Below are 27,232 nucleotides of genomic sequence, written 5' to 3' on the forward strand. Positions count from 1 at the left end.
CATGTGTGTTTGAATCCTTTCTATAAGAGGTGTTATGTAAGTTTCTATTGTATTGTTGACTTGAATTGATAGGTTGTATACCTATCATTAGTGATTTATGAATATTATGTTTGATGTTGTATGACTTCCACCTTTATTATTATGATTTCTTTTTTGTATTGTTTGTAGTGACCAGAAAACCATTTTTACCATCTTAAATATACAATCCTGTGTATCCTGTGAAACTTTTGTCATGTCATGTGCATCCAGTGAATTGAAACCATGAATAAATGAGAGCAAAGGACTAAGTTGTTCTTTGTTTAAACAAGACACGCCACCCAGGAGTCACGCACATCATTCAGCTGTTTTCTGTATGATTTTGGAGGAAATCACAACAGGCAGACACCAGCACATTCATAAGCAACTGTCAGATCTGTGCCATGCAGAGACTGACCACCAGGTTCCATCTGTATCCTGTTCCTGGTGTCATATCACTGTGAACTTCATCACCAATCTTGCAACTTCACAAGGTCAAGGCCATACTCACCATCATTGATCAATTCTACAAGGCTTGGCAACTCATTCAACCACCAAAGTTATCAACTGCCTTGGAAACTGGCGAGCATAACATAACATCAATTCTATGGTCTGCCTGAAGACATTGGTTCCATAGAGAGATTGAACGTAGAAATCACGTTCAGAATATCCACAAAACACCCTTTGAAAACCAGCCACCAATCTGACTACTGGAGTTTTAACCACCCTTGCTTCCATTGAGTTCCAAGTTTACTGATGTACAACAAATATGATTTCCATCATGTTGCATGCTTTTTTGATTACCACGCACCTCTGGCTCTTTTTTCTGCCCGGTAAATGCCAGACTCTCATACTGACTCTTTGACTTGATTCTATTTTAATTCTGTGAGTGCCCTGAGCACTGCCTGTTTACTCTTTATGCCTTTGCCTTTCTTATGATATACCAGTTTGCCCTGCCTAAGTTGTATTTGTTACTGTGCTGTCAATAAAACTGCAAATATGGATCCAACCTCGTCTCAAGCTTTGTAACAAAAAAACTGTTTATAATTTAACATACAAACTCTCTTCATAAACTCATCTCTATTATATAATTTCAAGATAAATGACTCACTCAGCTTTTCTGGATGCTTTGATCACTGGCAGCAGCCTCTGAAGACATTCATCTGATGAATCATATTTACTCAGTATAAACTCATCCAGCTTCTGTTCTGAGTTAAGTAACACAAACATCAGAGCCGACCACTGAGATGGAGAGAGTTTAACTTCAGAGAGACTACTGTAATCCTTTTGGTTTAGATATGTTTGTACCTCGTGCTCTAGTGAATGATCATTTAGTTCATTTAGACAGTGAAACAGATTGGTGGATTTCTCTGGAGAATGATTTTCTCTGATCTTCATCTTAATGTATTCAACTATTTCCTGTCTGCTGTCAGATCTTCTTTCTGTCTGTCTCAGCAGTTGTTGTAATATTGTCTGATTGGACTCCAATAAGAGACCCAGAAGGAATTGGAGGTAAAGGTCCAGGTGTCCGTTCTCACTCTGTAAAGCTTTGTCCACTTCACTTTTAAGTAATTCGGACATTCTTGACTTGTTTTTTTTGTCCAGAATAAAGCATAAAATCTTGAAAAAAGCAGCGAGAAACTCCTGAATGCTCAGATGCACAAAGCTGTAGACCTTCCCCAGGTTCAGTCCCAACTCCTCTCTGAAGATCTGGGTACAAACTCCTGAGTATACTGAAGCTTTTTTGACATCAATGTTACACTCTCTCAGATCCTCTTCATAGAAGATCAGATTCCCTTTCTCCAGCTGTTGAAAAGCCAGTTTTCCCAGTGACAGAAGACTCTTTCTAACCTGTTGAAGATCTACCTCACATTTCCCATCATACTTCTGCCTCTTCAGTTTGGTCTGAAATATCAGGAAGTGTGTGAACATTTGAGTGAGAGTCTTGGGGATCTCTGCTTGACTCTCTGATTCACTCAACATTCTCTCTAGAACAGTGGCTGTAATCCAACAGAAGACTGGGATGTGACACATGATGTACAAACTCCTGGATGATTTGATGTGTTTGATGATTCTGTTGGACAAACTCTCATCATTTATTCTCTTGATGAAATACTCGTCCTTCTGATGATCATTGAATCCTCGTACATCTATGATCTGGTGAACACAGTCAGGAGGAATCTGATTGGCTGCTGCTGGTCGTGATGTTATCCAGATCAGTGCAGAAGGAAGCAGATTCCCATTGATGAGGTTTGTCAACAGCACATCCACTGAAGCTTTTTCTCTTACATCAAACAAACTCTGATTGTTTGAGAAATCTAGAGGAAGTCGACACTCATCCAGACCATCAAAGATAAACACAACTTTATAGAAATCAAAGTCTCTTGATCTCAGTTCTTTTGTATCTACAAAGAACTGATGAAGAAGATCCATCAGACTGATATTTGTGTTCTTCATTAGATTCAGTTCTCTGAATGGAAGTGGAAATATGAAGTGAAGATCCTGATTTGCTTTTCCTTCACTCCAGTCCAGAATGAACCTCTGCACAGAGACGGTTTTTCCAATTCCAGCCACTCCTTTAGTCATTACAGTTCTAATGTGTTTGTCTTGTCCAGGTAAAGCTTTAAAGATGTCATTACCTTTGATTGGTGTTTCTTGTCTTTCTAATCTTCTGGATGTTGTTTCAATCTGTCTCAACTCATGTTCATTATTAAGTTCTTCACTCCCTCCCTCTGTGATGTACAGCTCTGTGTAGATCTCATTTACAAGAGTCGAGTTTCCTTGACTTGATATTCCTTCATTTATTCTCTGGAATTTCTTCTTTAGTCTGGATTTGTGTTTTTTCAGAAACAACTGTACAAGTTCTGTTTTGTAAATGAAGAGACATGGATGTGAATGCCTGAAATATGTCAAATCAAAAGAAAAAAGGTAATGTACAGGAATGGGTTCATGACTCTCTTACTGGTCTGTAGTTTATCAGCAAGCTTTGTCTGGTTCATCTTCTTCAGGACGTGCAGTGTGATCTTCAGAAGCTCCTCTCTGACTTTGATCTGATCTTCATCCTCCTCCTCTCTCTCAGAGCTTGCTGGGTAATCTGAGCTCAGTAGACTCTTGAAGATCTTCAGCTCTTTCTTCATCAGTGAGATTATTTTTTGCTCAAGCTCCTAAAACCATTGTTCAGACACTGAAAGTTTTATTTAATTATTCATGATCAGAAAATGTTCTTATGCAACACACACACACACAAACCAGACACACACCTACCTGGAAAACAAAATCCATATTTTGCCCTTTGACAGATTCTGTTGTGTTACTGTAAATAAAAACATATTAAATCTGCAGAAGTAAAACATTGTAATACACAACGGTAAACACATAGGTAAATGTGTGTATTTGTCCTCACCTCACATCTGCACCAGAGTCTCCTGAACTGAGGCTAGGTGGATTACTCACTGATTCATCACTCTTCATTGACACACAGCTAGGGTCAGCAGATTCTCTATCAATTAAACTGTAAAATACAACAGCAGCAATTAAACACTGTTTCAGAAGCTACCAACTTTACATACAGCTTTGAAACAAACTAATTATACTCAGTAAATGGTAGACATCAAGTAAAAACAAATGTTGCTAACATGTGGAATTTAATGATGTGTTAAGAAGTAGGGCTGTCCCATAATGGTAGACTAATCATTAGACGAGCAGGAGAGGCTTGTTTGAATACTTTTTAAGTAGTTGATTAGTCTCAGAAAAACTCATTCCTTGATTGACAGAGATGTGATTTATGAACCAAAATTTGAAGTGCATACTCTGCAGGCAAACATTCATGTATTATTCTTTCAACTTCAAAAATATAGCTTATCATTTTTTAAATGTAAAAAGGATAGGATACAACATTACCCATGCCCGCTAGCGCTAACGTTAACTAACATGCTCCATTATCAGGCAAGAATTCAAGTGTTCGTTCCTGTGGAACACAATGTCCAAAAAGCAAAGGACTTTGACAAAATGTGAGGAACGCTATAAGCTTGTAAGATCTGCCAAGCACCTGAATCTCAATCTCGTCAAGGCAATTAGCGCGGATGTTCTGCAAGCATAACACAGAGGTCAGCATATCCTGACAACGTGGACAAACTCGAGTTCCCCTTTTTTTCATATAGTAGGCTGTTATAAGTAGTGACGACTGGTCACTTCTCTTCCGAGGGGCGCAAATTCATAATATGTTGTTGGAGTGTCATGAGTGTTGCTCGTCATTCCAAAATGTGTGTTTTTCGTGTCATGTGAACCAAGTGAATCATGTGTCTTATAAAAAAGGTGCCTGCTGTATACACATCTACACTCACCTAAAGGATTATTAGGAACACCATACTAATACTGTGTTTGACCCCCTTTCACCTTTAGAACTGCCTTAATTCTACGTGGCATTGATTCAACAAGGTGCTGACAGAATTGTTTAGAAATGTTGGCCCCTATTGATAGGATAGCATCTTGCAGTTGATGGAGATTTGTGGAATGCACATCCAGGGCACGAAGCTCCCGTTCCACCACATCCCAAAGATGCTCTATTGGGTTGAGACCTGGTGTCTGTGGGGGCCATTTTAGTACAGTGAACTCATTGTCATGTTCAAGAAACCAGATTCCAGCTTTGTGACATGGTGCATTATCCTGCTGAAAGGTGCCATCAGAGGATGGGTACATGGTGGTCATAAAGGGATGGACATGGTCAAAAACAATGCTCAGGTAGGCCGTGGCATTTAAACGATGCCCAATTGGCACTAAGGGGCCTAAAGTGTGCCAAGAAAACATCCCCCACACCATTACACCACCACCAACAGCCTGCACAGTGGTAACAAGGCATGATGGATCCATGTTCTCATTCTGTTTACGCCAAATTCTGACTCTACCATCTGAATGTCTCAACAGAAATTGAGACTCATCAGACCAGGCAACATTTTTCCATTCTTCAACTGTCCAATTTTGGTGAACTCATGCAAATTGCAGCCTCTTTTTCCTATTTGTAGTGGAGATGAGTGGTTCCTGGTGGGGTCATCTGTTGTTGTAGCCCATCCGCCTCAAGGTTGTGTGTGTTTTGACTTCACAAATGCTTTGCTGCATACCTCGGTTGTAATGAGTGGGTTTTTCAGTCAAAGTTGCTCTTCTATAAGCTTGAATCAGTCCGCCCATTCTCCTCTGACCTCTAGCATCAACAAGGCATTTTCGCCCACAGGACTGCTGCATACTGGATGTTTTTCCCATATATATTACATAAGGTCACTTTTGTAATGTCACAATTAATCATGTGTTTTATTTGTTTACTAGATTTTCTATTGTAATCATAATAATGTCATCTGTAATTGTTAAATTATTATTTCTGCTATACTATTCAAACAGCATTTGGATGTTATTTTAGGAATCTATGCCGCCACCAAGTCAGCATTTGCTGGTCTTGGTGGGTCATGCCTGGACTGGCTCCAGAAGACTGTGGCGATGGGAGCTGATGGAGCAGCTGTGAATTTTGAAAGGAAGGGAGGAGTATCAGCGAAACTTCAAGAAGAGGCAGGAAAGCACATTATCCAATTTCACTGCATGCCTCATAGGTAAGCTGGTGATTAATGCACACATAAAAAAGACTAATGTTTTTGAGTAGCAAACTATAATTTCAGATTTTTTAATTGGAGCTTGCTCTGCTATCTGCCCAAAAGGATTCACATTGGGTAAGCAATGTATACAACCTGCTCAACTTAATCAGGAAGACTTATCACTACAGCTCTAAGTCCAGAAGAGAGTTAAAGTGCCTTGGAGTCGAACTGGATGTGTCTGTAAACAATCCAAGTGGAGTCAAGGGAACAAGATGGTTGTCACATGTATCCAGGGCATTGGATGTGCTCCTGGAGCAAGGAAAGAAGGAGGGGACCCTGGAAGATGCTGGGCAGTAAACTGCTGTATATACTCATATGGAACACCTTGCTGCATCATTAGCTAACGCTGATATAGCTGGCAGAGCAAAGCATGTTAGTGTAAACTAAGTATATACATGCTTTTGAAATTTTCATTTAATACTTTACCTGCTTAGTGCCTATAAAAACCCTGTTTTCTATGCTTTTGCTGTGCTTGTTATGCAGGTCAAGGAGACTATGGAGGATGGCTCATTCCTGGTATTTTGCCATTTCTTGGCAGATTTATTTTCTGCCATCAGCCTATTACTACAGAGAAATGATGTGATCCTCCCACAGGTAAGCTTTACCTGTTCAAAGAATATATCATATATTTTCTTAAGTTTGAAGTGTTAAGAGTACAATAAAGTTGATTAATAGAATCACACCAACAGGCAATCAGCAGCTTAAGGAACCTTATTCTCAACATTGAGGCAATGGCTGTGAGGCCATCTCCAAGTGGCAGGCTGGCTTCCTTCCATGCAGCTATGAAGGAAGAGCAGGATCAGGAAATGCAGCCTCATTTTTTTTTCTGGGTACATTGGTTATAATACTGAGCAAGAGTACAGGAATGCCTTACAGACTATTTAAATATTAATGAATGTCTAGTGAGAAAAATATGTGACATTTACTTTGAGATTCTGTGTATATGTGTATGCTTTGTTCATTTTCAATCATTAAGGGAGTGCCTTTGAAGAAAGGAGAGGTAGAGAACATGGCTAAGGATGGACCCATCAGTCAAACTGCGCCCAGTCTGAAAAGGCAGATCGAAACCACTGTTACTGCAACAGTTAAACAGCTCAGTCTTCGCTTCAGCATCTTACTTAGTATGTTTTGATCAGGGTGGCTAACATATGAATATTAAATACAGTATTTTAAGGCGTAAGTAACATTAGATCGTGTTATGTTGCCGTGTTTGAAAGTAAGCAGTCTGCCAAATTGTAAGTCTAAAGGTGAATGAAAAGCAAAGTAATGGCTTGTGAAAAGGGAGTTGACTCTAAATTACTATTATTATGACATACTAGTGTTTTTACACCTTGTATGTACAAAAACTTGCTGTTGGACACTCCATAAACCAAAGTAGGAGCTCAAAAATCAAATGTTACTTAATAATCTGCACTGAAAGCTAATGGTCATTTACTAAACTTATTTTACTTTTCAATTAACACTTTATTAACTCTTTCCCCACCATTGACAAGTTATCTTGTCAATTAAGAGAAAATGAGTTTTTAATGGAAATCCATATTTCCGCTATATCCACTTAGGTGGCCCTATTACACAGCTTATAAAACAGTATTCACTCAGTTAAAAACCTACCCGTGCTTGACAGGTGATAAAAAAGAACAAAAGAGCATAGGATAAAACAGTTTTTGAAAGCAAAGGGTCTGTTATTTCATTTGATGTATTGTATGTTTATATATTCAAAGAAGAACATTTTCTGGAAGGCATTAAACTTTTGTGAAAATCATGAAAAATGCTGGTGCTTGCTGGGAAACAGTTAATTAAAACAAAATGGAATTATTAAATCTTTATAAAATCTTTTATGACTTCTTCAGGTCAGGCAGAACATGTAACAGACACTGCAGCAACCAAAGCTGTCCAGTGTTTCCAGGTGTTTAACCATGATTCTTGGCCGGAAACTTTGGAGGAGTTGGTTGATTATGGAATTGAGGAGGTGCACTATTTGTTGGACCATTTTCAATCTGTATGTTTTAAGTCTGAAAATTTAAGAACCACCAGTAAAAGTTGGATGGTATTTAATTAAGGAATGGCTGTGACTGTGCCCTGGCTAAAGAGGAGTTTCAGGCATTGAAAACTCTAGTGTTCATGTCCTTCAAAGACAAGAGCTACCATGGGCTATGGGAAATCCTTCTGACCAAGGAACCCTATTGCTTGGATTTACAGGTAGGCTATGTATTATATTATGATACAGTTGCCACTGACTACTTCTAACCTGATAATGAAATATAAGTTATTTTTGTTTCAGAACATCCTTCATCTGGTGAAGATCATGTTGGTCCTTCCTGTGTCCTCAGCACAATGTGAAAGAGGGTTCTCAGTCCAGAAAAGGATAAAATCAGACGTCAGGTCTTCATTAAATCCAAGCACTGTAGAAGATCTGATCTGAATCAGTGTTGAGGGTCCTTCTTTGGAGGCATTTGATGCCTCAGCCGCAGTAAAGAGATGGGTGGAAGAGGGACAAAGAGCCAGAAGACCAAATTTCAAATCCTGGCCACAGGATGCTTAAAGCCCAGTGATTGCGTTTTCTTTTTAATAAAATAAATGAATTAACATATACATTGTAGTTGTGGTGCTTCTTTATTTTTGGATGTGTTCGCCTACATTTTGCTGGTGCTCCTAACTCTTTAAAGTTGGGAGCACCAGTGCTACCAAATAAAAGAGTTAATTTTGAGCCCTGCACATAAGAATAAGCGTGGGATGCACATCCAGGGCACGAAGCTTTCAGTTTAAATAGAGCAAGCTGTTGATTATAACTGATGTAATCTTTGCATTTATAAATTATTGCTGCCTGAGCACTTAATTTATATTTTTAAAAGGCTTAAAACAATGTTAGAAATGTTCCACATAATATCCTTTCTCATCCCTGAAACTAAAACCATTATTAGATGCCCCCCTCCACCATTTATAATCTGCCACCATTTACAGTATGCATGTACCTCATGTTGTGGCAAACCTATATAGAATAATGAAAAATGTGCCTGATCTAAAGGTTGCTGGTTCTATTTTGGTGATGTGTGATTTCTAAAAAGAGGATAGCACTAATCTTGAAGTTGTTTAGTATGAAAATAAATGTTTTATCGTTTTATCTCTGAATCCAATCCTTTTTGGCTCTGCACTGAACTTTTAGTGTGTTTGGTGCTTTGCCCACATATTGCTGCTTGCTGCTAAATATTTAAGTAAATGAGCTGTTGTGATAGCCTTAAATAAAGTATTCCTACTATTTCTGTGTTAACAGAAACATTCTTGTTAAGTACAGTATATGTTTGTATGTTTTTTTTATATGGACCTTAATGTTTGAAATAAAGTTTAACAACTGTACGAATTTATTAATTTACCATAAGGTTTAGTTTAACATTACTTCATGCATTAAAGGTCACGTTTTTCCTGATCCCATTTTTTAAACTTTAGTTAGTGTGTAATGTTGCTTTTAGAGCATAAATAATACCTGCAAATTTATAAAGCTCAAAGTTCAATGCCAAGCGATACTGTATATTTTCTTCAACAGAAGTCCCCTTTCAAAGCCTACAGCGAACAGCCGGTTTGGACTACAGCCCTCTACTTCCCGGTTGAATGACTTTAAAGCAAGAGTGTTTGACTAAACACCAAGCTTAAACAGATCTGGTTAAGCTAAGGTGCTGTCCAATCACAACACACTTAACAAGCTACACAATCAGAACTCATTACGTATTTCTGAAGTAGGGACTTAATAGAACAAAGAAGACATCAGCCCATTTTTAGGACAGTGAAAACAGCAGTATAGAGATAAGTAAATTGTGTGAAAAATAATGTGTTTTTTACACACAAAACATGAACACATTATACTGTACACTGTAAACACAATCAAAGCTTCAAAAACACAGGAAGAACAGGAAGTTTAAGTATTATAAACTAATAAGGGTGTCACAATTTCGATTTTAAATCGAAATCGATAGAAATTAAGTCACAACCTCAAACTGCGAATTAAAAAATAGGATCGTCGATGCTGCCACGCCCCCATGTCACGTCCAGTCGGCTTGCCATGCGGGGAAAAAAGCTCTCAGATATTAATATTTTAAACATGAGGGATGTATTGCTACACTGCAAAAAATGATGTGTTCATTTTTTACACATTGTGTGTGTCATGCCATTTAAGGCGTTATTTCATGTTAAAATAAATAAAAGGGCCAACACAAGTTGTGTTAAAAACAGTGATGGGAGTAAAGGGTTACAAAGTAATTCCGTTACTGTAATTCCACTACTTTTAGCGGTAATTAACCTATAACGAAGTTTTATAAAAAAAATTTAAAGCAAGTAACGCAGTTACAATTATTGAAATTTAAATGACTTGGTTACTCGATTTACTCTATTTTTTGATAAATGAACACTTGCAGACAAGACCTTTCTGATTTAATGTCGCAGGACCATGGTGGGCGCCACAATAAATAATAACACACAAGCTGTGTTAGTATAGGGACGACACATTAAATGATTTAAAAAAAATACTTCGTTACAGGTTAATTACTGCTAAAAGTAGTGGAATAACAGTAACGGAATTACTTTGTAACCCGTTACTCCCATCACTGTTTTTAACACAACTTGTGTTGGCCCTTTTATCAATTTTAACATGAAATAAAGCCTTAAATGGCATGACACACACAATGTTATAAAAAATTTACAAATTTTTTGCAGTGTACAACTTCTTGAAATGCATATCATAAACAGGATACCTACTGATCTGACTTCGGACAGGGCACAGCTCTCTGCACATGCACGAGAGTGAGGCACCAAGATGCAGCAGATTATATTTTAAACAAAAGGGATGGTTTGCCTCAGCTCACATGAAACGCATTAAACTGAACAAATACGTAAGGATTACTACTTTAGTTTATGTTTAGACTTCGGACAGATGCGAGAGCGCGTGCACGTGAGACAGAGAGAAGGGCAGCTGCTTATGACGCGTCAGAGTTATTTCAGATGTCAGTCCAAGACGCACGAATTAAGTCCATGTGCGTGCAAGAAGGAATCCTCTCTCTACAAGCTCTCTCACGTATAAAGTGAAGTCCACAAACCCCCATGTGAGGAAAAGCATGCAATGTGCATGTTAATGTGAAACTATAATAATAATAATAATAATAATAAAAATTAACTGCATAGCATTTTTTGTCTTAAAAAAAGTAAAAAAAATCGCGAATCGAATCGAATCGTGACCATAGAATTTTCAAGTTTACTATTGTTCATTGTCCACTAACGTTACTAATGAAGTTCAATAATGTTCGCTCACTTCTGTTAGATATTAAACAAAGTCTCTCTCACCTGTTCATTGTATTTGTGTCTGTTTCTTCAGAGAGGCTCATGACAGAAGTTCAGATATTGATTCTGTAAATCTGTAAATAAACGGAACACAACACACACACACACACACACACACACACACACACACCTTATGAAAAACTGCGGATATCACAGTGATTGTTTGTGTTGACTTTTTTTGTTTGCGTATTTTTATATGCTCTTCCTGACTCACATGATTTATTTTAACCTTTAATGGATAATTAATTAGTATAGCAGTGGCATACTGTATGAACATAGGGTACAGCATGTAGCAGGCTGGATAGTGGGGTTTTTGGCACTTTTTAGCTGGTCTGGTCTTTTTACACCTGGTCACTTCTCTGATCAGCTAGTTACAGTATAACATGGGCGGCGCTAGATGTGGGCTAGCGGGGCTTGAGCCCCGGACCTATTTTGTAAAGCCCCGATTGTTATAATATGCGCGTTACTAATTTTAATCTGTTAAAATATTTTCTATTATTACAGCCAAACTGTAAATCTCTTGTCAAGAACTGTCAACTTCCTCGTATGATTATTTATGTAAACATTTAAAAACGCGTTTTATAGACCTTTCTTTTCCCTTCTAAAACGCGTGAGAGGTGGCGCGTCTTTCGTTGGGCTCTACGCAACCATAGAGACAGAGCGCCGCGCGTCATAACCTGAAAACCACGCCCACCGGGGGGGAAAACAATCCAACCGTCTCCATTGACTTTGTATTGCGAGAGGCTGCCTCCTTGTCATTTCTGGCTTATAACAAAAAACAGAATAATGCCTAAAAGCTGCTGTGTGACAATACGTACAGCTAACAAGCCAAAGAACCCAGAAATAAGTTTTTATAAGCTGTCGAGCCGTAAAACCCTGTCTTTAAGGAGAATAAAGTGGATCGCCGACTACGTTTCCCCCTATTGGACGCAGTTCTACTAATAGTATTACTATGAAAAGTTGCCTGTTTCCATTTTTGTGTCTTTAAACGCTCGTTTTTGGGGTCGACAGCTTATAAAAACTTATTTACAGATTAAAATTAAAAACAGAATAATACATAAAAGCTGCTGTGTGACAAGGTGTACAGCTAAAAAGCCAAAAAACCCAGAAATAAGTTTTTTTTAAGCTGTCGACCTCATAAAACGAGCGTTTAAAGAAACAAAAGTGGAAACAGGCAACTTTTCATAGTACTTCTATTAGTAGAACTGCGTCCACTAGGGGGAAACGTAGTCGGCGATCCACTTTATTCTCCTTAAAAGCTGGGTTTTACGGCTCGACAGCTTATAAAAACTTATTTCTGGGTTCTTTGGCTTGTTAGCTGTACATATTGTCACACAGCAGCTTTTAGGCATTATTCTGTTTTTTGTTATAAGCCAGAAATGACAAGGAGGCAGCCTCTCGCAATACAAAGTCAATGGAGACGGTTGGATTGTTTTCCCCCCGGTGGGCGTGGTTTTCAAATTTGCATATCGACGCTCTGTCTCTATGAGCGCGCTCTCCGTGACGGCGAGTAAACTGAATGCGTGATCGGATTTAAACAGCTCATATGCACCACACGTCAATTATAACATTGCGACCATGCAATCAGTTAATCTTTGGACTTTGGAGTTTTCGTCTAGAGATGATCTGTTACTCTGTCTGTAGGGTTACTCAAAGAGCTGCGCGGGGTTAGTTCACGCCAAGTCAAAACTTACACCTCATATACTGTAGAGATGGAGTCATCAGGGCCCAGGTTAAGAAAAGAGGAAAGAGGAGAAAGGTGCAAAAAATAAAAGACTGTATGCTATGAAGCTCACTCATCTCAATATAAGAATTGTTTGAAGTATATATCATGTTGCTTGCTGTGTCTGTGCTGAAGTTACACATAGAGAAGTAGCCTTATATTCATTTTTACAGAGATTGAACATAACCAAATCAAGTCTGTAACTTTAAAAACTCCTAAATAAATCAAAAGAGAAACACTACCTGGTTGCAGAAAATGTATAATCATTCATTCATTCATACTCAGGAATTAAATGTGTTAGTTTAGTGCCAGGTGTTAATATAAAGTTATTAAGGTTAAGAAAATGTTTATACTGTTAAATATAGAGTGCAATATATACAGTGCTTTCTGTGGTAAATAATAGAAAAATATGTAATTTACAGAAATATTGTGTATTTTATGTTAAAATAGCTTTGCAGCCCTGGAACAAGATATCCAGGAACATATCCTAGATGAAATTTTATTTTTTCTGGATGAATTAAGAGATGAGTGTGAAAGGGGGGAAAATATGACATTAAAAAGAAATCCAACAGGAAAAATTAATGTACATATACAATTAATATATTGTATATGTATATTTAAGATAGAACAGTTGTGGATAAAATAAAGGAAAAATGAATTAAGTGGAGAGTAAAAAAGGGCCAATATGTTAAAAAAAACCTGTTGGCCCCCTTTTGACTTACATTAGTCAAAGTCATAGGAGAGTAGTGTTAGGGTTACCAATATTTTTCAAAATATATTATTTTGTGTTCTGCAGAAGTCATACACGTTTAAAATAACAAGAAGTGGAAAAGATGACAGAATTTTCATTTTGAGGTGAACAACTTCTTTGATATTAGTGTGAAGTGTTCTCAGTTTAACTCAGTGGAACATTGTTATTTTTATGCACTATTAAAAAGTTAATCTGGCGAAAATAATACAACTTAGAAAATGTTGATCATGTTTTAGCTATTAAAAGTGTATTTTTGACACATGCTTGGATGTCTTTGGGCTAAGCCCCGGATATCCACTGACCCTAGAACCGCCCCTGGTTATAGATAGACTTGTTAAAACGGTTCAATTTACATTCCACCACATAAATGAGTCTTGGCTAAACTGATATTAATCCCATCTTCTATTCCCACACAAAATGCAAATAACCTATTCATTACTCTGTCTTAAGAAACTTGCAACAACTCTTATGCAGCACTGTACTGTATGCTGAGCAGCGGACACGCGTCTGCATGCACGGTCAGCACGACGAATGAGAACGAGAGACGGCAGACAAGATTGACAGGAGATGACAGAGGAATAAAACGCTCAACAAAGCGCTCTAACAAAAAGCTTGTTGTTAATGAAAAATGTATTTCTCGTTTAAAAACCATTGGAATGTCCCTAGTTCTAGTAATGAGTTAATGATATTTAGTACCGGTTCTGACACTGCCGGGAATACCCGTTTTAGTAATTTGTGGGAACAGGATCTAATATACACGATGACAATTTGGATGATTGTATTAGTTTGAAAGCTCCTCTAGTGTAGTAGCTTTAAATTACTTAAGTTGTTCATGTGGTAGCCTAGTGTTCAGTGTACTACTGGATAAAGTGGTGGCTGCTCTCATAGCTTTGATATTTTCCCTAAAAGCCTCAATTTTGTTAGTGGAGAAGTTCATGAAGTTTAACATCTGTTTCTCTATGTTCTGTGTCAGGGCCGTGCACAGGGGGGTGGCCCGGTGGCTAGAGCAACTGCCCCTCTGCCCTAATCAGCTGAGGTGCCCCTCTCACCAACCGCCAACCCGGGTCAAAGTGTTCTGTTACCGCTCGTCTAAAGATCCACCTTTTCTGGTAATCCACTTCCTGATTTCCCGCCCGCTACGCAGCATCTCTCATAATCTGTGTCCACTCTTTGAAGGGCGGAGACGACAGTTTGTTGTATTAACAGGTAGATTCATTACATTACCTCAGTTGTTAAGCTGCTCAATTAGTAATTTGGTAGTTTGAAGCCGAGAGAGGTCGTGTACTATATTTATTTTTGCTTGGTTGTTTTCTCGTGATCACGACTTAATTTTCTCCTTATCTCGAGATAACAGTCGTATTCTTGTGATGTGATTAAAGCTTACAAAAGAACATAATTTTTAGACTGTAAAAGCATATTTAGCTAAATTAGCATGAATGAACAAATTAGATTTTACTTGGATCAGGGATTCGCTCAAGATGAAACAGATTTGCCAATAATTGACCATTTGATAGCGCTGTGAATTTAGGGACCGTCTATAAAGTATCTCCATATATGTTTCTACTTAAACAGCATTAAAATGGAGTTACTTAAAGTCAACAAACAGTCACAAAACCAACTGTAAAGTGTTCATGTGGTTGTCAACTATGCACACTTTTTTTGATTTTTTATTTTTATTCAAATAAACTGTTAAATACTATTGAAGATAGAAACGTGTACATTGTTACTTTAGAGATGGTCCCTAAATTCAAGAACATCAAACTTTATTTATTTATTAAGTCTATCGTCAATGAGCTACGCGTGGTAACCCAACTCATATATGCATCAGCAGTCCACTTCAAAATAAACAAATATTATGGACAGGAAATTACATTATGGCATTTGGATTATCATGTCAGGATAACATGAAAACAACTTTTGTTATCTCGAGATCATGAGAAAACAAGCAGCAAAAATAATCTTGGCTTTCGTATGTTTTTGTATTTTTGTGGGTAATGATTTGCTGGTCTTCTAAAAGTGCTAACAACTTAGCAAGTAAACATTCTTAGAATTACAGTGATTGTCTAATATAAATAACACCAAATTTGCTGTTGTTGGCACACTTTGTAGACAAAAAAATTAAAAACAATGTTTTCACAAAAAAAAGAAGACTGCAAAGGAAGGCTGCAAAAGCTCTTCAAAATTGTAAACATGGATTCAAAGCTTCAGCACGTAAACCATATAGAATATTAAGCAGTTTTGTCACACTTTAATTCTTGTCATTAAGTATATTTTCCATTATAATCACTTCTCTTTTTCTGATACTAATCTATAACACATCATATTGTTAAAACCATATAAATTGTGCCCTCCCCCAGTGCCCCCTTTTTGGTTTGGGCCACTGCCCCTCAAAATGTCTGTGCACGGCCCTGTTCTGTGTGTTCTTTTTCTCAGCCAGTTTCGCTACAGTATTAAAGAGGAATTAAGAGTTTATTTTGATTTTCTTCAATGAGCTTGCTGAGATTGGTGGATCGGGCAGTTTTTAGAGCCTGTCTTCAGTGTTGAACACTCTCTTTTTCTATGCAGCACGCCATACCTCTAGCTTTGTGCTCCTCCATCTATGCTCCATTTTTCTAGCTGCCTTTTTAAAGACTGTGGTATGATGGTCATCGTCCATCGTGATGGTTGACTGACATCACGATGGAGAGACACCATTGTGATGCCACGCCCCCACCCCACTCCGTTGCAAGTCGACACACACTATCTATAGACTATAGTTAACCTAAAATCTTTGGGGGAATTGCTCTATAAATTAAATTGAAAATATAACTAATGCATATATGCTATTTTAAATACTGTAGTCTATGCCTGAGACGTGACGTGTGCATTTGATCTTGACATTGCTAGAATCTTGTCTTTTGATGTTGTACATTTAACTTAAAATATTTAATTTTGTCCATGAAACAGCCCATATTAATAATTTATTAGTAGCCTAGTGTAGTGTCTCGGGAGATCGTGCTTATTGTTACATAGCTATGTGGCTATACTGCACTGAAGCGACAGTTTAAGATATAAACCCAGAATTCAGCGAACGCCAAGAACAAGAAAACCGGAACAACACTCCGACCAAAACGCGGGATTCACATGTTTAAATTTTAATGTTTCTGGTCAGAAATACCAACTTGTTCACTTTGTCTAGTTTTAATAAGCTGCGTACTGAAGTGCTGGCTGCTCCCCGCGGTGCTGAAGACCCGCTCTGATACGTGCAACCTATTGGAAAGCGCGGAAGAGTCATTGGGTTAGTAATATAACGAAATTATAGCTTTTAAATAGAAAAAAATATATATTTATGTAAAGAGATATTTTAAAAAAGTGCTCAAAAGTGCACAACTCTTCTTAAGTGGAATAAAGCTTCCGTGCAACCTATAGGAAAAAGTAATTAGTTGGGTTAATAAAATAACAAAATTATAGTTTTTAAGTACAAAATAGTATAAAATATATTAAAATAAAAGTGCACAACTTTTCTTAAGTGGAAGTAATGAAGTAAAATAACGAATAATAATGATATAATAACGAATAATAACGAAAAAATAAAATACCCCCCCGCGCGCCTAACGATATCATCGTCGTCCATCGCGATAGTTTAACGTAACCATCGTCAACTGCCAATTTAGGAGACAACGATCGCCCAACCCACTATTTTTAGTAGAAATTATTGCTCTGCCAAACAGGTATCCTGGTGTGGATTGTGCGAGACAAGACAATGGTCTGAAATAGCATCATTTTGATTTGAAATGTCTGTGTATAATATTGAGCCCATATTATAGAATTAAGTCTAATGTGTGTTTAGGATATGTGTGTGCCCTAGCACGTTGTGTCTAATACCAAGCGAACTGAGAACATCCATAAAAGCTAGTCCTAATGCGGCTATTGGATTATCGTTGAGGAAGTTAAAGTCACCAACGATTAGGGCTTTAACTACAGTGACTAATAGCTCAGATAGAATATTTGCAAATTCTTTAAGAAAGTCTATGTGATGGCCCGATGGTCTGTAAAAAGTAACTAGGTCGAATGAAAGCTGTTTGTTGTTATGTTCTGTTAGTGCCATATTTAGCACCATAATTTCAAATTAATTAAACCCCGTAAGACCCTACGTCCACTGGGATGGATATAACGTTTTGTGGTTCAAACCAATTGACTCATTCCCTGTAAAGCTTTTTTAAAAATCAGCCCATCAGCATTTTTTGTAATTTTTTTTTATTCTAAAGTTTCACAATTTTTTTTATAATACTTATACCACAAGGACATTTGATAGAGACCCTATTCAGAGCATCATCAAAACATACACAGAGTTTGAACTGTTTGCCCCAAGGGATTGCTTCCGTGTTTTATAAGTTGCGTAAGAGCACCATCTGGTGAAAAAAAGAAGTACTGATTGCCGGAAAAACTTGTCATTGACAGGGAAGCATTTTCTCTTAATTTACGAGATATACGAATGCATTGAAATAATCAGTTAAATTGTTCTCTGATATCTACATAGAAGGTCTGTGGCTTTATTAAGTGCAAAAAATTATCCAGAGATGGTTTTACATGTCCATTTACAACCCTAAAATTTTCCTTTAGAATGAAATGGTCTTACTACCTTATTTGAAAGGGTCATGAATAATAATGTTCAGCTCTACTCTGATTGGCTGTTTCACAGAGCAGCTCCTTCAGTAGCTCTGTGTGTGTGTGCAAACAGACCTTATGTCTGTTTGGAGATTGTTAATAAAGCTTGCTAATGGAACCCCAACCCCCCACCCCCTGTGCATACCACTATAACACTGTAATACATTTAATGTGTAATTTCATGTTGGGGGCATACATCGCGACTCTAACGTCACAGTTGGTCTTATGTTGAAATTGGGCTGTTTTCCAGTGGTCTTTTGCATGCACAAGGTTTACATAAGTTGGAGGAAAAAATTGGGTTTGAGTCTCACAATATTTCCTTTGCATTTTCAGAAATCGTATTATTCATCTATGCCTAGGTAAATACATTTATATATAAATAAATCAGCATTTAAAGGAACACTTTAGTTTTTAACCTTTAAATAATGTCTCGGTGTCAGTAAATTGTACCTTATTAAAATACACATACAATAGTTCATACTAGGGATGCACCGAATATTCAGCCAACGAAAATTTTACAAAAGACTTTTATCACAGAAACAACACGGATGAAATGTTGTGATGACGCAAACAGAAACCGCGACATGCACGTGTTTGTTTGAAGCAAAATGTCTGCGGTGTGGATGTATTTAACTGCAAAAAGTCGTTAAAGTGAGCAGCTTTCTATGCCCTTCAAAGATCAGAACTCTTGATGTAAGAACTTTAGAGAGAGTTAGTTGAGCAACTGTGTCTCATACTGTAGTTGTTGGCGTCTGCGCATTGGGTAGCAGAGAGTTTGCGGGATATCAAGGTCATGGAGACCATCATCACACTCAAGGGATTCTCGTTCTGTCCCATCTTTCTCTTAAATTGAATAATTTTTTTTTTAAATGACTGACATGCACCTGCAGACACTGACTACCTTACTGATTATTACTAAATATTTTTTTTTTAGTTCAGGTAAATAAATGGTTTTGTTAAGCAGCTTTTTGTTGTGTTCTTTATAAAAGAGTCCTATCAAACTTGACATTTTGTAAATGTATAATTTTTTTGTGAATTGCCCTCTAACAGGCATTCGCCAAAATTATTTTAATACAGTAATAAAGTTAAATGTCACATTCTTTCTGATCCCATTTTTTTAAACCCTAGTTAGTGTTTAATTTTGCTATAAAGCTCAAAGTTCACTGCCAGGCAATATAATTTCTTTAACAGAACTCACATTTTTAAGCCCACTGCCAAGGGCCGGTTTGGCCTACAACCCTCTGCTTCCTGCTTTAATGACGTCAGTAGAACAGTTTTTGACTAAACTCCGCCCACAGGAATACGTCGTCGCCAGCTAAGCCAACGGCAAGCTAAGCTGCAATCAAATCACAACACACTAAACAAGCTACACAAATAGAACTCACCACGTATTTCTTTTTTTTTCACCACATATTTCTGAAGAAGGACAGTGAAAACATTTTTAGGACAGTGAAAACAGCGGTGTACAGAGAAGTAAATTGTGTGAAAAATACCGCATTTTTACACGTAAAACATGAACACGTTATATTGTGCACTGTAAAAGAACTAGACCTTTAACATGCTATAATAAAATTATCTATAGGCTAATTATCTATTTTGAGCTAAAACTTTAAAAGCATACTCTGAGGACACCAGGGATCTAATTAAAATCTTGTGAAAAGTGATGTAATAGGTCACCTTTAACAACAATCAAACAAAAATCCGTGTAGTAACCAAAAAAACGAGTAGACTCGGAGCCTGCAGCTACAGACCCCCACCCAGAGACCCGCATTCTCAGTCCCCTCGTTTTTCGAGACAGCGCCCCCTGCTGTTTGGAAGATCGTATAACACCCTTATCCAAATGGCATTGAAAACAATAGGATGCAATATTACGGTCTCATTTTATTTAAAGTTATCCAAATAAATATTTGAGTTCCCTGCTTAATGCATGTGCCAAAAAAACTCTGTTTTCTCTGACTAACAAATTACCCAATAGTCTGCAGTATTTTTTGAGCGTGAGTGTAATTAAAAGAAAATTACTGATGGAAGGGACACAATTACAGATAGAACTATATTCAGAAAAATATTATGTGATGTTATATAATGGTCTTATTAACATTATATCACGCTAACATTACAAAATCTGTTTTTTGATATTTTGAATGCGAATCAAAACTTAAATAAGAATAGACAAAACACCAATAATTAACAATGCTGTACTTTATTGAACAATTACCTAAACATCATCTTGCTGTAAACAGGAGAAACCGAAGAAAAAAGGAAGAAAGAATTGTGTTATAGTGACTTTACTTTTCATCTTCAATTGCATTAAAAATAACTTTTTATTTATAAGTCACTTTGGATAAAAGCGTCTGCTAAATGAATAAATATTGTCAGGCACAAGAAAACAGAAGAGATCCCAATGCAGTAAACAGAAGGTTTTATTAACAATAACGTGGGTAAACAGACAATAGCGCGTCTGGGCATAAAGCCACACCAGGGCAGACGGCTGAGGCGGGGAGCACACACAAGCACCGGGGAGGAGAGCCACACACGTTCGGGCTCCGGCCAGACAGCGAACGGTGGGAGAGAGTATATGTGGGGACCAGCCACAAAAGGCCAGGAACAGGGAGACAAAACCGGCTACAGGTTCTCCCACACAAAACATTGTACTGTCAGGACCCTGCCATACACAACTAGATATAATTACCCAACAAGATTATGGCAGAGTTCTCACAGGACCCTCCCCTCAAGGGACGCCACCTGGCGGCCCTCAAGGAGAGACACAGGACAAGACAGACTGGACACTGGACAACACCCACGAAAACATGACAAACACTAACAAGGGAAGACAAGACAGAACAACTAGAGGGTTCGGGTGGGACAACAAGAACAACAAACAAGGGAGGGGGGGCGGGGGAACAACAACGTTCACAGGAGGAGGGATGGGACTGGGTACAGGACGAGACCTCTGACCCCGGGGAGTAGCTGAGGGTTGGGTGCGGGAAGACCGGGCAGGCCTAACAGGGTTCCGTGGGGAGGAAACAGCTTGGGGCAAGGCAGGAACAACTAGGTCAGGGTTTACAGGCTGAGGGGAAACAGGAAACATGACAGGGGGCGCTGTGGCCGGCAGCGGAGACAACACAGGAACAGTCACAGGAGCCGCTGCAGACGGCAGCGGAGACGAGGCAGGGACAATGACAGGGGGCGCCGCGTCCGGCGGCGGAGACGACATGGAGACTGTGACAGGGGGCGCAGCGGACGGCTGCGGAGGCGAGACAGGAATAGTCACAGGAGCCGCTGCAGACGGCAGCGGAGACGAGGCAGGGACAATGACAGGAGGTGCAGCGGGTGACTGCAGAGACGATACAGAGTCTATGACAGGGGGTGCAGCGGGCGGCTGCAGAGACGAGACAGGGACCTTGACAGAGGAGGCTGCGGACGGCAGCGGAGACAAGACAGGGACAGTGACAGGGGCCGCTGCGGACGGCAGCGGAGACGGGACAGAGACAAAGGCTGCTGCTGTTGGCTGCGCAGACGGCAGGGGCTGCAGCGGAGGCTGCGCAGACGGCAGGGGCTGCAGCGGAGGCTGCGCAGACGGCAGGGGCTGCAGCGGAGGCTGCGCAGACGGCAGGGGCTGCAGCGGAGGCTGCGCAGACGGCAGGGGCTGCAGCGGAGGCTGCGCAGACGGCAGGGGCTGCAGCGGAGCAGACAGAGGCTGCTGCTTTCTCAGAGGACTGAGGGGTGGCAGCTGGTTGAAGAGCGGAGGAGTCCTTCTTCCTCTGTCCGGAGACCGGTAATGCAGGATGGAGATCGGGTGCGGGCGTAGTCTCCAGCGCTGGAGAGATGAGAGTCGACCTCCCCAACCTGATCGCCCCGGTCTGAATGCCCCTTCCCCGTATCGCCAGACGACTACCCCGAAGGCTGGCTGGCGGGGCGGAGCTTATGGAGCTTGATGTGGTGGGTGCTGAGCTCTCCAGGACCATCCTCCCGACAACGCGGCCCTCTGGGACAGGTGACAGGGGTCTAGACTTGGGTTCAGGCCTGTTCCTCACGTAGTTGACCATGTCGAAGAAGTCCAAGGGCTTGAGCAACTCCACCTCACTGGACCTGAGAGGCTCATCGAGGCAGGCATAAAATATCACCTTTAGCTCTCTCCCGCTAAGCCCGGCAAGACGAGCCTCCTCCAAGAACCTGGAGGCGAAGGACCGGATCTCTGCTCCTCTCTGCCGCATGCCAAAGAGTAAACGGGCATGGTGGTTGCGGTGGGCAGTGAAAGCCGAATCCTCCTCCTGGGCAGTAGTGGAGAGCCGAGCGGTCGCTGAACAGCCAGATTCTGTATCTGCGGGATCCATTTATGGCAAGTCCGTTCTGTCAGGCACAAGAAAACAGAAGAGATCCCAATGCAGTAAACAGAAGGTTTTATTAACAATAACGTGGGTAAACAGACAATAGCGCGTCTGGGCATAAAGCCACACCAGGGCAGACGGCTGAGGCGGGGAGCACACACAAGCACCGGGGAGGAGAGCCACACACGTTCGGGCTCCGGCCAGACAGCGAACGGTGGGAGAGAGTATATGTGGGGACCAGCCACAAAAGGCCAGGAACAGGGAGACAAAACCGGCTACAGGCACTCGAGGCAGATGGGAAGATGAGATCCTGCGGCGGGCAGCGAGAGAGAGAGCGTTAGTGGTGCTGAAGGGAGAAGCCGTGCAGCTTCAGTGCTGAAGGACCCTCCCGCTGGACAGCGGCTATGCCGTGGCGAGTGTGTGCTGCTACAAGCCGGGCAGCACATGTGCTGTAGGACCCTCCTGCTGGACAGCGGCTATGCCGCGGCGAGGGTGCGCTGCTGTAAGCACAAAAGCAGTCAATAGAACAGGCAGGCAGTTAAGCAGGCAGGTGGAGGGCCGTTTCAGAGAGCCGTCGAATAGTCAAAATCCACAGCAAAAACTCCCGGATAACAGACAGCACAGACTGGGGTAGGGAAGATTAAGTCACTAAACTGGAAACAGAGACAGGAACAAAATCCACAGCAAAAACTCCCGGGTAGCAGAGAGCACAAACTGGAATGGGGGAGAAATTAAATCAATAAACTGGAAACAGGGACAGGAACAAAATCCACAGCAAAACTCCCGGGTAGCAGAGAGCACAAACTGGGATGGGGAGATATTAAATCAAAAACTGGAAACAAGGACAGGACAGAACTGGTAGCTAGCAGAGCTAGTAATTTGGCGAGTACACACAAAGTGACAGACAAGTATATAGACAAGGTGACAGGCGAGTATATCGACAAACGGACTTGCAAAGACACACTAGACACACAGGGATTAAATACACAGATCAGACGAGAGGATAACAAGCAACAGGTGAGGAAGACGAGAGGCGGCAATCACACTGAACAGGAACACCTGTGAGGGAAGCACACGTGAACCTGTAAAACACATACAAGCACAAGACAACCACAGTACCAACAAGACAAAACCATAAATATATTTATATATATAAATATATATAAATATATATACATATATATATGCATGAAAACAGAACACTAGACTTAAACAAGACATAAAAACAAAGACTGGAAAATGCAAGGGAGCGGGGAAAAATAACACACAATGACAAGAGAATACAAGGGAGCGGGGAAAAGTCACAAGACACGGGAAAAACGTGGTCTGATATGACAATACCAAAACCACGTTCTCCCACACAAAACATTGTACTGTCAGGACCCTGCCATACACAACTAGATATAATTACCCAACAAGATTATGGCAGAGTCCTCACAAATATAAAATAATGTAAATGCATAAGTAAGTAATTACTTCCTGCAGGTGATTTTTTTCCTTCTTTTTTCAGTCTTTTGGGAACTGCTCTGTCAAATTCCTTGACTTCACTACAATAAATGATGAATGCCATTGTCAAAAATATTGTGTAATAACAAATACCATTTTTTGCAAATGCAAATTACAAGCATACCTAGAGTGACAAGAAGGGCCACGGAAGAACACCTCTTCAGCTTCCTGCCAGGATAATGCCTGCATTTCACATAGGCCATGGATGATGGCCTGTCCATATAATGCATCAATTAATTAATATAAAAACATTGCATATATGACAACAATAGAAACAATCCAATTGACACACATGTTTGGGCCTACTTCAGGATAAAGAAAACTACAAATAAACTCCACTTCATTCTTGAAGTTCAGTTGAGTTTAGATTTATAAACCAGAGCTTTGAGGTATTGAAAAAGAATAGCACACTGCTGCTCAATGTCCATGGCACACATGGCTTTAGGGGGAACCACTTTGATGGTAATCAAAATCACTGCAGCAGTTGTGACATTTCTGGAAGTGAATTCCCCCTTTGAATTGTTATATCCACCTTTAAAAAAGAGAGAAAGAGTCAAATTCAAATTTTAAGACCACCCCACAGAGTCCTTTAAAAGAACCCAAACAAAAGGCCAAATGACACATTCTAGCTCACATAATAATACCATAGGCTGGTTAATAAATAGTGTAGGCATAGTAAATTTGATTATTAGTCAATTGTATGAGCTGTATAATTGTATAAATAGCTGGCAACAAATTTATATCACAGTTAAATTGATATTGATTCATTTTAATACTTACTTTTTTAAGAACTCATTTAAGTAGTCTACATAAATTATATAAAGTAAAATAGTTACTCCTGCATTAATTAAATACATTTATAGTTTTAGGAGAAAAGGTAATTAAAAAAGGTCAAACTGTAAATCTGATTAAATAATTAATGGTGACATTCTTTGATATCAACACACTTTGGGGTTGTTTCCCGAACAGGGATTAGTTTAAGACAGGACTACTAGTCACTACCCTGCTGAAAAAAAACAGCATCAAACCAGCATGGGAATTATGCTGGTCTATGCTGCTTTAGCTGGTGGTCACCAGCATACCAGCACCAAAACACAACATATGCTGGTCTTGCTGGTATGACCAGCATGGGATGCTGGTGCTACTGCTGGTTTTGTTGGTGCTGATGCTGGTTTAGCTGGTGTTCACTAGCAAACCAGCACCAAAACACAACGTATGCTGGTCTTGCTGGTATGCTGTTTTCTTTCCGCAGGGTAGGCCTTAGTTTAATTAGAAAATGTAACTAGTTTGATCAAACATACCTTATTAAAAACATTAGGCTACTTGTGTACATTTTGAGACCAAGCAATAGCCACTGATGTATTTTAAGACATGTAAGTGCAAGTTGTTTTCAGTTTGGGCAGCTCTTGTATTTATTTTAGTTAATCCCTGTCCGAGAAACCACCCCTTAATGTATTTAATTGGTCTACTTTAATGTCAACTAATTGTAATTGAATTTTTACAATGGCTTGGGTTAAAAGCTAACGTATTTAGCTATAAATATTTTCGGGGAAAAAAGGCGAAAAACATATATTATCTGCTCAAATTTTGTTACAATCTATCTTTAAAAATATTAAATGTACTATTGTATCGATGGGCTAAAGTAGTTTGAATAAAAAACAATTCGAATGAGTATGATTCGCTTAATAAAATTGATGATACTCACGTTTCTCGTCACGCTGTCTCGAAAAACGAGGGCTCTGAGAATGCGGGTCTCTGGGCGGGGGTCTGTAGCTGCAGGCTCCGAGTCTGCAGCTTCATAATATTGGAGAAAACAGTAAGATAACAATTATGATCATAGGCACTGATTTATTTATCCACTAAAGGGTGTTCATCCTCTATCAGTGCCTCTCTCTCTCCACCCCTAATGCAAATGAAAATAAACATATATTCTTAAAGGAGGTTGAATGCACTTATCATATACTGTACAGTATGTGAGTGACATTTAAACAAAAACCACAAAGTATTTACGTATACTATCATAAAATAGTAAATATTTCACAATATGTTCAATCTTATTTTTACAGTCCATGGTTTAAATAGATTACACTGTTGCATTGACGTCACTTTTCCACGTGACCACGCCGGAACTCGCCTGTTGAGTGGCACATGTTCAACAAAATGGCTGGTTTTCCTAGCGACTGCTGCGAAAATGCTAGTAAAACTGACTATTATCAGCTTAAATTGAATTTAGTTGTACTTGATTGATAGCAGAGGTGGACTTAGTTACATTTCCAAGCATCTGTGCTTTTTTAGGGTGTTTGTCTTGGGAAAAAATTTACTTCACTACATTCTAAAGCATAGAATTATATTACTGTGTATTCTTTAATATCGCATATTAAAATGTATTTAATACCTAATTACATTAAAATTGTGTACTTTTACTTGAGTAAAAGTATGTAAATGTACTTAAATACTAAAAGTAAAACAAAAACTTGTATTTATAAAATGTAATAGAGTAAAAAATTATGATAATATGCTTCAGAATTTATGTTTTCCAAAGACAAACACGGATATAAATACTTGGAAAATACTTTTAAGTAGAAAGTAAAACCTCTGCTTGATAGTGACCCTAGCAACTTCAACCCACCTGTGGTCAGTGGACGTTGGAATGAACGATCTATTTACTTCTCGGTGTTTCTTGGCAGTCTGTTAAACGATAGCTCCTAATTCTTGTTAATCTGTTAGTATAGGCTATCCCACGACAGCTTTTTCCCATTTAGACGCGTATTCCCCGTGTTTCCGCTGATTTCAAACTGTACACAAATTCTGCCGTTTTGTCTTTTGCCCATAGATATGTATAAAGGCTAGATGGCTCAAGGCGGAGTCAGCTGTGTCGTCACTTGGCGGCCATCTTAGGTCAGTGATGCCATAGTGCTGCTCCCTGCTGCTGTGGACGGAAGGTGAGTGACATACGCCAACTAAAATGCTCGTAACTTGCTGAATTCTTGACGGATTTAGAAACGGTTTGGTTTTTTACAAACGTTATTAACGTGGCTATAATTCTGGATGCTTTAACATGTTTCATGAATTTTTTATTTATTTTTAGTACACGTATTCAGTGTCATAGGTACATCTTTGACGTTTATAACAAACCAATCCGTTTGAAAATCGGTAAAAAATTAAGCAAGTTATGGTCATTTAAAAGTACCTGCATCATTAAGACTCAATGCTACGAGTGATCGAGCGCCCTGTCGTAAGATGGCCGCCAAACTGCGGACGTTCCACTCAGAGGCGTCATGCCCATTCAAACTGAGGG

At 39.4% G+C, this 27,232-nt stretch overlaps 2 protein-coding genes across 2 annotated transcripts in view; both read right to left on the bottom strand.

Moving 5' to 3' along the window:
• LOC135718258 (uncharacterized) overlaps positions 1–27,232 on the bottom strand; it is an 88,144-nt gene that overhangs the window by 59,474 nt on the left and 1,438 nt on the right. The window contains exons 2-6 of the mRNA XM_073816116.1: positions 10,983–11,053; positions 3,419–3,526; positions 3,280–3,328; positions 2,978–3,179; positions 1,127–2,879 (exon numbers count right to left, since the gene is read on the bottom strand). Coding sequence (XP_073672217.1) covers positions 1,127–2,879; positions 2,978–3,179; positions 3,280–3,328; positions 3,419–3,526; positions 10,983–11,023 — 2,153 coding nt within the window. The 5' untranslated portion in view covers positions 11,024–11,053. The remainder of the gene's footprint in view (positions 1–1,126; positions 2,880–2,977; positions 3,180–3,279; positions 3,329–3,418; positions 3,527–10,982; positions 11,054–27,232) is intronic.
• LOC135718491 (uncharacterized) lies at positions 20,492–23,551 on the bottom strand. The gene is made up of 2 exons (XM_065240752.2): positions 23,210–23,551; positions 20,492–23,118 (listed from the first exon to the last, which is right to left on the bottom strand). The coding sequence occupies exon 2, from the start codon at positions 22,432–22,434 to the stop codon at positions 21,154–21,156; it is 1,281 nt and encodes a 426-aa protein (XP_065096824.1). The 5' UTR covers positions 22,435–23,118; positions 23,210–23,551; the 3' UTR covers positions 20,492–21,153.

The sequence above is a fragment of the Paramisgurnus dabryanus genome, chromosome 10 (assembly GCF_030506205.2).
Source record: "Paramisgurnus dabryanus chromosome 10, PD_genome_1.1, whole genome shotgun sequence".
NCBI classification, from domain to species: domain Eukaryota; kingdom Metazoa; phylum Chordata; class Actinopteri; order Cypriniformes; family Cobitidae; genus Paramisgurnus; species Paramisgurnus dabryanus.

What these genes read in the sequence shown, in the direction of transcription:
- LOC135718491 (XM_065240752.2), bottom strand. Translation starts at nt 22,434, where the DNA reads ATGGATCCCGCAGATACAGAATCTGGCTGTTCAGCGACCGCTCGGCTC.